Source organism: Bufo gargarizans, chromosome 4, assembly GCF_014858855.1.
Source record: "Bufo gargarizans isolate SCDJY-AF-19 chromosome 4, ASM1485885v1, whole genome shotgun sequence".
Classification (NCBI taxonomy): domain Eukaryota; kingdom Metazoa; phylum Chordata; class Amphibia; order Anura; family Bufonidae; genus Bufo; species Bufo gargarizans.
In genome coordinates this window covers 307,771,369-307,788,055 of record NC_058083.1, presented here as the reverse complement: position 1 = coordinate 307,788,055, position 16,687 = coordinate 307,771,369, and the positions used below count along the sequence as shown (strand labels likewise).

At 45.7% G+C, this 16,687-nt stretch overlaps 1 protein-coding gene across 2 annotated transcripts in view; it reads left to right on the top strand.

The window, feature by feature from the left end:
* LOC122935798 (myosin-11-like) overlaps positions 1 to 13,283 on the top strand; it is a 67,368-nt gene extending 54,085 nt beyond the window's left edge. For both annotated transcript variants that reach the window (XM_044291689.1, XM_044291690.1), the window contains exon 10: positions 11,978 to 13,283. In XM_044291689.1, coding sequence (XP_044147624.1) covers positions 11,978 to 12,145 — 168 coding nt within the window. In that variant the 3' untranslated portion in view covers positions 12,146 to 13,283. The remainder of the gene's footprint in view (positions 1 to 11,977) is intronic.
* The last annotated feature ends 3,404 nt before the right edge of the window (positions 13,284 to 16,687 follow it).

Sequence of the window (16,687 nt, the reverse complement as noted above, 5' to 3'; positions counted from 1 at the left end):
CCTCCTACTCGGCTTCCTCCTCCTCTTCTTCCACCTGCTCATCCAGTCAGCCACATACCTTCACCACCAACTTCAGCACAGCCCGGGGTAAACGTCAGCAGGCCATTCTGAAACTGATATGTTTGGGGGACAGGCCCCACACTGCACAGGAGTTGTGGCGGGGTATAGAACAACAGACCGACGAGTGGTTGCTGCCGGTGAGCCTCAAGCCTGGCTTGGTGGTGTGCGATAATGGGCGAAATCTCGTTGCAGCTCTGGGACTAGCCGGTTTGACGCACATCCCTTGCCTGGCGCATGTGCTGAATTTGGTGGTGCAGAAGTTCATTCACAACTACCCCGACATGTCAGAGCTGCTGCATAAAGTGCGGGCCGTCTGTTCGCGCTTCCGGCGTTCACATCCTGCCGCTGCTCGCCTGTCTGCGCTACAGCGTAACTTCGGCCTTTCCGCTCACCGCCTCATATGCGACGTGCCCACCAAGTGGAACTCCATCTTGCACATGCTGGACAGACTGTGCGAGCAACAGCAGGCCATAGTGGAGTTTCAGCTGCAGCACGCACGGGTCAGTCGCACTGCGGAACAGCACCACTTCACCACCAATGACTGGGCCTCCATGCGAGACCTGTGTGCCCTGTTGCGCTGTTTCGAGTACTCCACCAACATGGCCAGTGGCGATGACGCCGTTATCAGCGTTACAATACCACTTCTATGTCTCCTTGAGAAAACACTGGAGACATGGAGGACGAGGAGGACGAGGAGGTGGAAGAGGATGAGGATGAAGCATGTTCACAGCAGGGTGGCCCCCAACGCAGCTCGGGCCCATCACTGGTGCGTGGCTGGGGGAAAACGCAGGACGATGACGATACGCCTCCCACAGAGGACAGCTTGTCCTTAACTCTGGGCAGCCTGGCACACATGAGCGACTACATGCTGCAGTGCCTGCGCAACGACAGCAGAGTTGCCCACATTTTAACGTGTGCGGACTACTGGGTTGCTACCCTGCTGGATCCCCGGTACAAAGACAATGTGCCCACCTTACTTCCTGCACTGAAGCGTGATAGGAAGATGTGCGAGTACAAGCGCACAGTGGTAGACGCGCTACTGAGAGCATTCCCAAATGTCACAGGGGAACAAGTGGAAGCCCAAGGCGAAGGCAGAGGAGGAGCAAGAGGTCGCCAACGCAGCTGTGTGTCGGCCAGCTCCTCTGAGGGCAGGGTTAGCATGGCAGAGATGTGGAAAAGTTTTGTCAACACGCCACAGCTAACTGCACCACCACCTGATACGGAACGTGTTAGCAGGAGGCAACATTTCACTAACATGGTGGAACAGTACGTGTGCACACCCCTCCACGTACTGACTGATGGTTCGGCCCCATTCAACTTCTGGGTCTCCAAATTGTCCACGTGGCCAGAGCTAGCCTTTTATGCCTTGAAGGTGCTGGCCTGCCCGGCGGCCAGCGTTTTGTCTGAACGTGTATTCAGCACGGCAGGGGGCGTCATTACAGACAAACGCAGCCGCCTGTCTACAGCCAATGTGGACAAGCTGACGTTCATAAAAATGAACCAGGCATAGATCCCACAGGACCTTTCCATCCCTTGTGCAGATTAGACATTTATAACTACCTCCCCTTAACCATATATTATTGTACTCCAGGGCACTTCCTCATTCAATCCTATTTTTATTTTCATTTTACCATTATATTGCGGGTCAACCCAAAGTTGAATGAACCTCTCCTCTGTCTGGGTGCTGGGGCCTAAAAATATCTGACAGTGGCCTGTTCCAGTGTTGGGTGACATGAAGCATGATTCTCTGCTATGGCATGAAGCCTGATTCTCTGCTATGACATGAAGCATGATTTTCTGCTATGACATGAAGCCTGATTCTCTGCTATGGGACCTCTCTCCTCTGTCTGGGTGCCAGGGCCTAAAATTATTTGACAGTGGCCTGTTCCAGTGTTGGGTGACATGACGCCTGATTCTCTGCTATGACATGAAACCTGATTCTCTGCTATGACATGAAGCCTGATTCTCTGCTATGACATGAAGCCTGATTCTCTGCTATGACATGAAGCCTGATTCTCTGCTATGACATGAAGCCTGATTCTCTGCTATGACATGAAGCCTGATTCTCTGCTATGGGACCTCTCTCCTCTGTCTGGGTGCCGGGGCCTAAAAATATCTGACAATGGCCTGTTCCAGTGGTGGGTGACATGATGCCTGATTCTCTGCTATGACATGAAGCCTGATTCTCTGCTATGGGACCTCTCTCCTCTGTCTGGGTGCCGGGGCCTAAAAATATCTGACAGTGGCCTGTTCCAGTGTTGGGTGACATGAAGCCTGATTCTCTGCTATGACATGAAGCCTGATTCTCTGCTATGACATGAAGCCTGATTCTCTGCTATGGGACCTCTCTCCTCTGTCTGGGTGCCAGGGCCAAAATATCTGACTATGGCCTGTTCCAGTTTTGGGAGACGTGAAGCCTGATTCTCTGCTATGACATGAAGCCTGATTCTCTGCAATGGGACCTCTCTCCTCTGTCTGGGTGCCGGGGCCTAAATATCTGACAATGGCCTGTTCCAGTGGTGGGTGACGTGAAGCCTGATTCTCTGCTATGACATGAAGCCTGATTCTCTGCTATGGGACCTCTCTCCTCTGTCTGGGTGCCAGGGCCAAAATATCTGACAATGGCCTGTTCCAGTGCTGGGTGATGTGAAGCGTGATTCTCTGCTATGACATGAAGCCTGATTCTCTGCTATGACATGAAGCCTGAATCTCTGCTATGGGACCTCTCTCCTCTGTCTGGGTGCCGGGGCCTAAAAATATCTGATAGTGGCCTGTTCCAGTGTTGGGTGACATGAAGCCTGATTCTCTGCAATGGGACCTCTCTCCTCTGTCTGGTTGCCAGGGCCAAAATATCTGACAATGGCCTTCTCCAGTGGTGGGTGACGTGAAGCCTGATTCTCTGCTATGACATGAAGCCTGATTCTCTGCTATGACATGAAGCCTGATTCTCTGCTATGGGACCTCTATCCTCTGTCTGGGTGCTGGGGCCTAAAAATATCTGACAATGGCCTGTTCCAGTGGTGGGTGACATGAAGCATGATTCTCTGCTATGGCATGAAGCCTGATTCTCTGCTATGGGACCTCTCTACTCTGTCTGGGTGCCGGAGCCTAAAAATATCTGACAGTGGCCTGTTCCAGTGGTGGGTGACATGAAGCCTGATTCTCTGATATGACATGAAGCCTGATTCTCTGCTATGGGACCTCTCTCTGCTGTCTGGGTTCCGGGGCCTAAAAATATCTGACAGTGGCCTGTTCCAGTGTTGGGTGACATGAAGCCTGATTCTCTGCTATGACATGAAGCCTGATTCTCTGCTATGGGACCTCTCTCCTCTGTCTGGGTGCTGGGGCCTAAAAATATCTGATAATGGCCTGTTCCAGTGGTGGGTGACATGAAGCATGATTCTTTGCTATGGCATGAACCCTGATTCTCTGCTATGACATGAAGCCTGATTCTCTTCTACGGGACCTCTCTCCTCTGTCTGGGTGCCAGGGTCAAAATATCTGACAATGGCCTGTTCCAGTGGTGGGTGACATGAAGCCTGATTCTCTGCTATGACATGAAGCCTGATTCTCTGCTATGGGACCTCTCTCCTCTGTCTGGGTGCCAGGGCCAAAATATCTGACAATGGCCTGTTCCAGTGGTGGGTGACGTGAAGCTTGATTCTCTGCAATGGGACCTCTCTCCTCTGTCTGGGTGCCGGGGTCTAAATATCTGACAGTGGCCTGTTCCAGTGGTGGGTGACATGAAGCCTGATTCTCTGCTATGGGACCTCTCTCCAATTGATATTGGTTAATTTTTATTTATTTTATTTTTATTCATTTCCCTATCCACATTTGTTTGCAGGGGATTTAACTACATTTTGCTGCCTTTTGCAGCCCTCTAGCCCTTTCCTGGGCTGTTTTACAGCCTTTTTAGTGCCGAAAAGTTCTGGGTCCCCATTGACTTCAATGGGGTTCGGGTTCGGGACGAAGTTCGGTTCGGGTTCGGATCCCGAACCCGAACATTTCCGGGAAGTTCGGCCGAACTTCTCGAACCCGAACATCCAGGTGTTCGCTCAACTCTACTGTTAAGAACTACCAGGATTGTTCCATTTGGATCTTGAGAGACAATATGCGCCCACCCCAAAAAGCCCTATAAGTATGTGCTGGGAAATAAAGATTTCAGATATTTAACAACCTATGTTAAGTGTTGGTTGATATTTATCTCCTGATCAAAAGCAAACCGGATATTCATTGCACAGGGAAATATTCACGGGTTGGAGGTCTGATGCCTCATCATATAACCATCATAAACCAGCCTGAGAAAAAACGCTAACAATACCCCTAGCAATGATATAGAGGAATATAATATGGCTATACCAAAGAAATTATGTGGTCTTAACATAAAAGGCTGCATAAGCTCAGTAAAAATTCCCATAATGCATTTTCATTCTTGGTGGATCTGTTACGTCACTCCTTGCAATCCACATGTTAAATAGCAAACATTTTGTTTTTAAGACACTTTATGTGCGTAGGGTTTATTAGTTACAGCGTTGTCACGTACACTGTATGCATTTGACAAACTCAGACTGGAGAAAGCAGGTTTTCTGCCAAATTAGGACACTAATTAGAGATTGTGTAATCAGTCATTTTTTGTACCCTAGGTGTTTTTCATGGAGCATAATTTGTGAAGAAGATTGTTTAGGCTTTGATTTTCAGTCTAATTTATGTTCTTATTAAGCCATGAATTAACGTCACAGGCTCAATTTGATCTAATTGACTGACAGCTATGACCTGTAGACAGAGGATGCTAAACATTCATAGCTGTCATTTGCTTCTCTGCAAAAAAAACATGCAGTTTGTGTACCTTAAAGAGGCTCTGTCAGCATGCTCAACCCTATTAAATCAGTCATACTGCCTGGTAGGGTTGATCATGCCGATTAAAACAATACCTTTCTTTTGTTGTTAGCCTGTACACTGTGGAGATATGTGAACTTTTATATTCATGCAAATTAGGGCTCTTTCACACTTGCGTTCTTCTGTTCCGGCATAGGGTTCCGTAGTCGGGGCTCTATGCCGGAAGAATCCTGATCAGGATTATCCCCATGCATTCTGAATGGAGAGAAATCCGTTCAGGATGCATCAGGAGGTCTTCAGTTCAGGACCGGAACGTTTTTTGGCCGGAGAAAATACTGCAGCATGCTGCGCTTTTTGCTCCAGCCAAAAATCCTGAACACTTGCCGCAAGGCCGGATCCGGAATTAATGCTCATTGAAAGGCATTAATCCGGATCCGTCTTCAAATGCTTTCAGTTCACTTGCGTTTTTCCGGATCCGGCGTGTAATTCCGGCAAATCCCTCATGCTCAGTACACTCCCCCCTCCCCTTTGGCTGACAGGGCTAGACAGCCTTGTCTATTGGTGTCTTCACTGAGGCTCACTTAGTCATGGTGGTCCAACATTATTTATGGCTGAACTAGATGATAACTGAAACTGTTCTCTGCGACTTCTCTAAACTCACAAAGCAGTTTCCAGTAATAAGAACTAGAAGAACTGTACTTTTTAGCAGCTCCGACAGCGACATACCTTACCGCCACCACTGATATGTACCTCTGAAGTGTCAGAAAGCGATGCCTGGAACATTCAGCACATACAGTACCTTGCATGGACACAGCATAAGAACAGATAGAACAGCAAAGAACCCAGAAGCCTGGCACTCAGTCACTGCCGAGGGACATTCCCTGGCGCTTGGATCCACGCATAGATCTGTGGATTAGAGGGAGGAGATGGCTGTCTGTGAAGCCGCCAGTGACTTCAGTCCACCCCGCTCACCGGAGAATGTGTGTGCCAGTCCCAGGCAGGCAGATGCATAACAGTAGTATTTTTTTTTGAAAAATCTGAAGCCAGAGCCATGTATTCTTCCTTCCGAGACCAATGCAGGGAATACATGGTCAAGTCAAAATATTATAACCACTTCCTATGTTTGACGTCGGCATTGCGTAGCTCATGAAGGAAGTTATGTAGTGAGTTGGCTTGGTGGGTATATAAGATGTTTGATATGCCGTCATGATGCATATATATCCATCATGGGTAAAAGGGGCGATTTATCAGAGTTGCAAAAAGGGATGATTATTGGCAAAGGTGGCAATATTTCTGCAACTGCGCAGTCTGTGAACTGTTCGTGTGCTCCTGTGGTGAAAGTGTATTGTGAGTGGACAAATGACACTATTGCAAATAAGCGACGTGTAAACTGCAGAGCACCACGTTCCATCGATGTGAGAGGTGAACATTGGCTTTGAAGATGCATGAGGGCAGACTAGCACACAACAATGGAGCAGCTCACCACCAAAATCAACCAGTGGGCTACCGGATGTGTGTCTAAAACAGCAGTTCAGCAAACCCTACTGTGTATGGGGCTCTGAAGGCAGTATCAGAATTGCACCTCTGCTGATTGGCAAAGGGTTGCCCCCTCCCATGAGTCACGTTTTCTGACATGAGGGAACAAACACCGTGGAACCATTGCTGGAAGAACAAAAGCTGGTGGTGGCAGCGTTTTGGTCTGGGATGTGTTTTCGTGGCATTCTCTGGGCCCACTCATCCATACTCCACACACTGAACTGATTTTGTTATGAATCCATCCTTGCAGATCACGTACATCCATACATGCTGATTGTGTTCCATGGGGCAGATAGGATCTTCCAGGAAGACAATGCGATGTGTCACATGGTTAGAAATGGTTGGAAGAGCATGACCATGATTTCCAAGTACTACCCTGGAACCCCAATTCTCCAGAGTTGAACTCAATTGAGTATCTTTGGGACCACTTTAATCGTCAAGTTCGCTCTTTGAATCCTCCCCCATGTACCCTCCAGCAGCTGTGGGATGCACTGCCGTCAGCATGGCTCCAGATACCTGTGACAACCTACCAGGACCTTACTGAGTCACTCTCAGTCCGTCTACCTACTGTCTGTGCTGTACACGTTGGTTACTCTGGATTTTAGCCGGTGGTTATAATAATGTGACCGGGCTGTGTATGTAGTATTACAGGGCTTTTTTTTTTAGGTCAATGGTTGTCCTTGTAATACAAGGGTGGCTTAATTCTATCAAAATGGGAGCTGCTTGTGCAAAACGGCTCTCTGTTCTAGCTCATAGAGGGAACTCCCAAGCAGGGGACGCAAGCTCTATGACATCCATATGCACTAATAGGACGTGCAGTGTGAACAGGGTTTGTCTTCATGATACGGACACCTTGCTTGCTCTTATTTGTTAAAGAGCCAGAATGGGAGCCAGGATACTGGAATGATGGGAATGTCAACAGGTGAGTCGTGTTTTTTTACTGGGCGTACACTTTCCATCCACTGTTTAATTTTACCATTAAGGCAAACAATGTAGCTGCTGGCTATGGGCATGCTCTGTGACTTCAGTGATCCTGTGTTATGTTTTCAGCTTAAGAATAGAGATGTTACTGTTAGTTGTAATCCTGCCTGTGATAATATTGAGATGAGAAGTGAATAGAAAGTGTCAGACTGTTATTACGTTTAGTGGTCAGTGTGAAAAATGTAGTTTTTTGTTACTTCAATAAATGATAGCAAGCAGCACAATGTTGTTCCCACAGCCGTGGATTTGAATAACCATGTCATCAAGGTGCACGCAGTGTCGGATCCTGACTTCTAGGTCCCATAAATCTTGAGGAAAGACTCTGAGGAGTCGAAACGTCATCATGTTTGAAGTTATTATGTAAAAAAAATCTACCACTGCATTTATCGAAGAGTGCTATGGTCTTTTCTACATATAATTTTTTTTTTTGTTATACTCCTAAAGTATTATAAATATGTTTGACATAAAAATTGAAAGAGATCAATATTTGATTATACGTGTGCATTTTCATTTTGTCCTTTAACAGTGATAATGTTTCTTTCTGTTTCTTAAAAAATAAAACATATTCACCTAACTCCGCACACTGTAGTTCTCACGTGTTGCTGTGTCCTGCTGGTGGGACCCAACACTAATGTTCCAGCTCTTTAGATACAGGTGCTTGCCTTCTGCATCCTCTGTCTTCCTTCAGTGCAGCCGCCTTTGCTCCTCATAGTGCTCCCTTCCTTCTGTACTTTCTCCACTGTGAAACGGCTCTTCATCCTGTTTCTCTGCCCTGTTTCCTTTCAAATAGGCTCTATTTCCTTCCCATGTTCCTGGTGTCCAGGCATCACTCTCCACTGGCCCCTGACTCTTCTTCATGGGGAAGGAGATGTGGGTTGGTTGCAGCTGCCAACCGAGCCCCTATCCCCCTCCCCAAAACTATCTGCAGCATGCAAGCAGGGGTAAGTGATGCTCCCCTGCTCCAAATTTTCAACTATTCAGTTAAAAATGGCACTGCTGCTAGGAGGGCCTAGTACACGTGCACCGTTTGCCATATGGTTAATGTAGCCCTGATGCCAAGTTAGAAAAAAGTGAAACTTAATTCCAACTTTAAAGGGAGTCTTTCACCTAATCTGAGCGTTTTAGACCGCTCAGATCAGGTTATAGACTCTTTGACCCTCATTACAATGTTACCTTTGTTTTATGTGTCCCTCGTCCAGATATTGAAAAAAACACTTTTTAAATGTATGCAAATTAGCTTCTGGGTGGGCTGAAAGAGGTTTGTTTTTCTGGGCGCGTTTCGCCAAATATGAATTGGCTCTTCAGGGACATGGATTCGTTAGTATCGCAGAGCACTATAAGCGCAGCGAGTCCGGCACTGCAGTAGGCTGTGCCTTGAGACCGCGCGTCTACGTTCGGGATTGGTCGCTAGGTCAGGTGGGAGTAAACTATGGGCGGCACCCATACAATGCCCTTGGTTGGTAATTTTGGTGTGTGAAGCCTAGCGTCATAAATAGGACACCAAAAAGTCAACACTTCGCCACTGCCTTGATATGTAAGCAGAACCGTTGCCACTGCTTATAGTGCTCTACGATACTAACGAATCCATGTCCCTGAAGAGCCAATTCACATTTAGTGAAACACGTCGGATGATGGAATAGATTTGCTAGGAAGGGAAGCTTTAACCACTTCAACCCCCCTAGCTGAAACCCCCTTAAAGACCAGGCCACTTTTTACACTTCTGCACTACACTACTTTCACCGTTTATTGCTCGGTCATGCAACTTACCACCCAAATGAATTTTACCTCCTTTTCTTCTCACTAATAGAGCTTTGATTTGGTGGTATTTCATTGCTGCTGACATTTTTACTTTTTTTGTTATTAATCGAAATTTAATGATTTTTTTGCAAAAAAATGACATTTTTCACTTTCAGTTGTAAAATTTTGCAAAAAAAACGACATCCATATATAAATTTTTCGCTAAATTTATTGTGCTACATGTCTTTGATAAAAAAAAAATGTTTGGGTAAAAAAAAATGGTTTGGGTAAAAGTTATAGCGTTTACAAACTATGGTACAAAAATGTGAATTTCCACTTTTTGAAGCAGCTCTGACTTTCTGAGCACCTGTCATGTTTCCTGATGTTCTACAATGCCCAGACAGTACAAACACCCCACAAATGACCCCATTTCGGAAAGAAGACACCCTAAGGTATTCACTGATGGGCATAGTGAGTTCATAGAACTTTTTGTTTTTTGTCACAAGTTAGCGGAAAATTATGATTTCTTTTTTTCATTTTTTTTCTTACAAAGTCTCATATTCCACTAACTTGTGACAAAAAATAAAAACTTCCATGAACTCACTATGCCCATCACAAAATACCTTGGGGTGTCTTCTTTCCAAAATGGGGTCACTTGTGGGGTAGTTATACTGCCCTGGCATTTTAGGGGCCCAGATGCGTTACATATACCCATGCTGGGTAAGAAAAATATCTTGGCAAAAGACAACTTTTCCCATTTTTTTATACAAAGTTGTTATTTGACCAAGATATTTATCTCACCCAGCATGGGTATATGTAAAATGACACCCCAAAACACATTCCCCAACTTCTCCTGAGTACGGCGATACCACATGTGTGACACTTTTTTGCAGCCTAGATGCGCAAAGCGGCCCAAATTCCTTTTAGGAGGGCATTTTTAGACATTTGGATCCCAGACTTCTTCTCACGCTTTCGGGCCCCTAAAATGCCAGGGCAGTATAAATACCCCACATGTGACCCCATTTTGGAAAGAAGACACCCCAAGGTATTCAATGAGGGGCATGGCGAGTTCATATAATTTTTTTTTTTTTTTGCACAAGTTAGCGGAAATTGATTTTTTTTTTGTATTTTCTCACAAAGTCTCCCTTTCCGCTAACTTGGGACAAAAATGTCAATCTTTCATGGACTCAATATGCCCCTCACGGAATACCTTGGGGTGTCTTCTTTCCGAAATGGGGTCACATGTGGGGTATTTATACTGTCGTGGCATTTTAGGGGCCCTAAAGCGTGAGAAGAAGTCTGGAATATAAATGTCTAAAAATTTTTACGCATTTGGATTCCATGAGGGGTATGGTGAGTTCATGTGAGATTTTATTTTTTGACACAAGTTAGTGGAATATGAGACTTTGTAAGGAAAAAAAAAAAAAAAACTTCCGCTAACTTGGGCAAAAAAATGTCTGAATGGAGCCTTACAGGGGGTGATCAATGACAGGGGGGTGATCACCTATATAGACTCCCTGATCACCCCCCTGTTATTGATCACCTCCCTGTCATTGATCACCCCCCTGTAAGGCTCCATTCAGACGTCTGTATGATTTTTACGGATCCACGGATACATGGATCGGATCCGCAAAACACATACGGACGTCTGAATGGAGACTTACAGGGGGGTGATCAATGACAGGGGGTGATCAGGGAGTGTATATGAGGTGATCACCCCCCTGTCATTGATCACCCCCCTGTAAGGCTCCATTCAGACGTCCGTATGTGTTTTGCGGATCCGATCCATGTATCCGTGGATCCGTAAAAATCATACGGACGTCTGAATGGAGCCTTACAGGGGGGTGATCAATGACAGGGGGGTGATCAGGGAGTCTATATGGGGTGATCATGGGTGATCAGGGGTTCATAAGGGGTTAATAAGTGACGGGGGGGGTGTAGTGTAGTGTAGTGGTGTTTTGTGGTACTTTACTGAGCTACCTATGTCCTCTGGTGGTCGATCCAAGCAAAAGGGACCACCAGAGGACCAGGTAGCAGGTATATTAGACGCTGTTATCAAAACAGCGTCTAATATACCTGTTAGGGGTTAAAAAAATCACATCTCCAGCCTGCCAGCGAACGATCCCCGCTGGCCAGCTGGAGATCCTGTCTCTTACTTTCCGGTCCTGTGAACGCGCGCGCCTGTGTGCGCGCGTTCACAGGAAATCACGGCTCTCGCGAGATGACGCGTATATGCGTCACTCTGCGCAGAGCTGCCGCCTCCGGACCGCAGATCTGCGTTAGGCGGTCCGGAGGCGGTTAAGGGAATTTTAGCACAGATCCGATGTTCCAGCGACCCTGCCTTTAGACTAGTTGGCATAGGGAAAGCTTACAGGCTGAGAACCCCCCTCCCCCCCCCCCCCCCCCCCCCGATTACTCAATTGTCAGGCTATTCCCCCTCCAGACAATGAACTGATAAGGGCCATATATGTGTTAGCACCCTTCTGCCCCCCTCTAGAAAGTGCAGTCACATACTTTATTTAGTGTCTCAATTATTTTATTCATTAAAGACAATAAACGTTATATTTTAACTTCCAATAATAAGGCACACTCAGTTTATCAGTATATATGGTAACAGTGGTATGTTTTATCCTTCTGACCCCAGAAATTATTTAGAGTAGATGAGCATTGTGGATATTTGCCAGGGGTAATATTTTGTCTTCTAAAAGATAGAGAAACATTGCAAATCAGTTTAGTACAACTTTTCTTCAAATGTCTCAATTACAACTTGTTTTTCGGTCTGCTTTTATACATTGTAATGGTTACTCTGTCCCTTTCTTATTTTAAGATCACTAAAAAGGAGGCTGAGCTGCTGCATGTTTCTTTACAAATAGAAGACTTGGACACGCGCCTCTCAACTTTTCAGTCTGAGCATTCGATGCAGCGGTCTCTGCAGTCGGTCAAATGGAAGGAGATCTCAGACCTGGCGAGGTCCATGAAGACACTCTCCAAATGACTGCCTGACCCACACCTTGAGAAGCATTAATGTGCCTGGTGTTACACTTCTATTTACATGGCTAATTAATAATTAATTTTATAATTTTTTATAATTTCTTAAATCAAGGATAAAAATGAATGACTTACAGAGTAGAGTCTTTGTGTTCTCCGTATCATTGCACCAGTATGGTTTCTACATTGTAGCAGCTAGTGGCTACCATGATGGCAGAGGTCTCTAACCACAAACCCATCTCTGCACATAACATGTGACAACTAAGCAGAAAATAAGTGAAAGTGATGCACACTGTCAGAAAATGTATTATGTCAATGAGCTAAACTGAAAAAGTAATATATACATTTCCTTTCTATAAATTGCAACCCGATGTCTGGTATTCTATATGGATGTCAGTGGTAGAACCTTACAATATGTGATGATTAGAGCCTATCTTTCAGTATGCTGTAAGAGCCATTGAAAAGACAAGTGAATCTACTGTAAAATATATGTTATGCTTTTTCTTGTAATTGACTTGACTCATACATATAATAAGTACTGCTTATTTCTGCAGAACAAGTAAACCAGTCGCTTGACACTTCAGGGTTTATCTGTTTCAATTAAAAGGAAATATATTGTAGATCCATCATGGATGAGCAAAAACACTTCCGTCACGATAATACAACCGCTTGCATTCGTTATGAACACATCCAGTTGTATTATCTTTAAAATAGCCATGACAGACCCGTCATGAACACTATTGAAATTTAATGAGGGACGGATCCGTTCTCTGTTGTGTCTGAGAAAACGGATCCATCTCCATTGACTGACATTGTAAGTCATGACAGATCCGTCTTGTTCCGTGTGACATCGCTGCTTGAAGCGTTATTCTGTCCGTGACGGGGACGCAAACAAACGGAACGGAATGCATTCTGTAGCACTCCATTTTGTTCAGTTCAGTTTTGTCCCCATTGACAATGAATGTGGAAAAAACTGAAGCGTTTTCCCCCGCTATTGAAATTCTGTGACGGATCTCAATAGTGGAAAGGGAAAGTGCAGATGTGAAAGTAGCCTTATTGTGTCATGCGCTATTATATGATTGTTAGAATATGAGAAGTCAATGAATGATATGTCATTTCCTATAACACATCAAAATAAAAATTAAACCAGGGCACTGCATAGTACTACTTCATCAGGCTTTATGGTCATGGTCAAATTGCTGCATTAAGACTCCTGTGTTTAGACATCTAGCAGGTGGAAGTGAGGGGTTAAAAGGGTTCACCACCTTAGGACCTAGCTAGTGCCACAAAGCAGTTGGGCATTCCAGTGGATTGTGTGTGTCATGACCGCTGAAAGGCAGTGCAGAATATGTGCAGTGGTTGCGAGGATACTTCTATATGGAAGTGCCTGTTCACATTGTGCAGTGTTGTACCACAAGGATAGAATGCTGTGGCCTGTAAAGCAGCTGAATTTATCTTTATTGCTGACAGCCCGACGAGACTACAACCAGAGTGTCAATGCCCAGAAAGACTAGCTACAACACACACCTGCCCAGAGAGATTTTAGCTTTAAAAAAAATTTGTTTTGGTAAAACATATAACCAAAAGAACAAGATCAGCAATTCTGAGAGCTTCTCAAGACAAAAGAAAAAGAGGAACGAAAGGGGGAATGGGGAGCAGGGGCGTAGCTAAAGGCTCATGGGTCCTGGTGCAAGAGTTGAGCTTGGGCCCCCCTTCCCTCAGTGCTTTGTGAAGGGGCAGGGGTGCACCTAGCCTATCGTCTGCCTGAGGTAAAAATTGAACCCAACCCCTCTTACCAAATCCTCAACCTAACCCCTTTCCTCCAGTCCTACTGTTAAAGGGGTTGTCCTTTCTTTTTTGTACTATCCTCAGGAGAGGTCGTCAATATCAGATCGGCATGGGTCCGACCCCCGAAACCCATGCCGATCAGCTGTTTGAAGAGAAGGCAGTAATTGCAGTGGTAAGCAGGTAAACAGAGCAGAGGAGGCTGTGCTCGTAAGAAAAAAAAAGTGGACAACCTCTTTAAAGACATACTTGGAAAACATTGCATACAGTGCTACAGAAAATACAAGAGAATACAGCCCAATCCAGTGATGTTTCCTCTGACGGAGATATTCTCTTTCCTCATTCTCTCCTGTCAGCCCAGACCGCCACAATGATTTCTTTCAGCTGTGTCTCGTCTCTGTAGTGTTTAGCAAACAGACATCTCAGTTTCCTACTTTTCCACCATATTACCCCCCCCCCCCAATACTATCCTGCAGAAACAGCCCCCCTTAAAATACTGGTACCACACAGATAGTGGGCAAGTACAAAAAATACACCCTTACTTAAGACTCCCATTAGACCTCCAGACCCCCAATTAGACCTCCAGACCCCCATATCAGACCAGACCCCATTAAACCTCAGACCAAATCTCCAGACCCCCATATCAGACCTCCAGACCCCCATATCAGACCTCAGACCAGACCATCAGACCCCCATTAGATTTCCAGACCCCTATTAAACCTCAGACCAAATCTCCAGACCCTCATTAGACTTCCAGACCCCCATATCAGACCTCAGACCAAACCTCCAGACCCCCATTAGACATCCAGACCCCCATATCAGACCTCCATACCCCATTAGACCTCCAGACCCCCATATCAGACCTCAGACCAGACCCCCATTAGACTTCCAGTCCCCCCAATCAGACCCCATAAGACTTCCAGACCCCCATTAGACCTCCAAATCCCCATATCAGACCTCCAGAGCCCCATATCAGACCTCCAGACCCCCATTAGAGTTCAGACCAGACCTCCAGAACCCCCAATCAGACCCCTATTGGACTTCCAGACCTCCATTAGACTTCCAAACCCCCATATCAGACCTCAGACCAGACCTCCATTAGACCTCAGACCAGACCTCTAGACCCACCAATCAGACCCCCATTAGACTTCCAGACCCTCTCCTGGTCCAGCAGTCTCCCGGTTCTCTTCTCAGGGCCTGCGCTGCAGTCACTTGATGCCTGCAGCATCAGGTCACAGTGCGCTCTGTACATCCTGATGCTGCAGGCAGCTAGGACACAGCAGCGTGGGCCCTGAGAAGAGCAAGCAGGGGTAAGTACAGCGCTCACAGCGCTTCTCTCCCCGCATCCTGCATACTAGTGAGAGCTTCCATAATAGATGTGCTCACTAGTATTCCCTTCATAAGATGCACTGCATCTTATAAAGGGAAACGTACAGTACCGCTTGCAAGGGGGGGGCTCTCTGGGCCCCTCTGCCTTAGGGGTCCGCTTGCAGCTGCGACTGCTGTGAACCCTATAGATATGCCAGTGGTGGGGAGAAAAAAAAAGGAAGGTTTAGATTCAACTACAGATATGCTAGGAGGTCAAAACCAACCTGGCAGTGTGGATCTCCTATCAATGACCAATCCTTGGTCCAGGGCTTCTACCTTGTATGATATATTGACCTCGTGGAAACTTGTTCCCCCCAACCAGGATTTATATTGGAGGTATGTATTTACTTTGTACCTCACTTCTGAAATTTCTGGAGTATGACTTGATTTCCAGTGGGAGAGAACTGAGCTCCATGATGCAACTAAAATTTGCCCCACTGCTCATCTAACTCCACAGGGTATCTGCTCCCAATTTAGGAGGGCTATCTCAGGGGAAGGAAGCAAGCTGCACTAACTAACTTGGTGCCTCCTACGGAGACCGTCTTCATAATTGACCTGTTACTGTACCTCTAAGACTGTGCCCTCACTGAGAGACTTTAACCACACGCTTGAGATTGTAACCATTAACTTGCTGCCTGTAAAAGCCTCTGTAAAATGTTTATCTGAATCTGTTCCTTCATCTGGAGCTTGGATGCAGCGGTCGCATGCCCCTGGGTTGGGACTTCATTGCTGGACCAGGAAACAGAGTGACAGGGGGAGGGTGGTGTAGGTATGTGAGGTGAGTATTGCTTTTTTATGTTTGAATGGCATCCTCCACAGTTTAGATAATTCTCTTTACCATTTTCTACTGGAAACCCCCATTTAATAGATAAACCACACAAATGTGGCTGTTCCTATGTGATTCAAAATCAATACCTGCTTTTTCATTGTAGTGATATAACCTGCAATGTCATGCAGCATTGCTTTACTTTACAGTTGTCGTGTCACTTGTGTCCTTGAACCCTTCTGAAGCTAAGGGCATTATGTTTTAATGCATATTAATGATATTAGTATATGTGTGTAGGCAGATTGAGTAGCAAATGATTATAACGGAGAGGACATGTTGCCATGGTTACCCGAATGCATATGCCTTTGCCTGGAAATGCAGCAATCATAATCCTCTGTACCTGTTTGTCAGACTGCATGATTTTCATCTTGCGTCCAAAAAGAGACACAAGCAAGGATACTTGGAAACTTGTATAATCCCAGATAGACCTCTTGCAGTGTTACTGGGTGGTCTGTAATACTTAGATGGTAGTTTAAAACATCTTGTTTTATCACAACCTCGTCTTCTAAAGTCATTCGAGTGAGATTGCATCTCAGCTTTCCCAAGCAAATGTCTAATTGTTCTCATTTT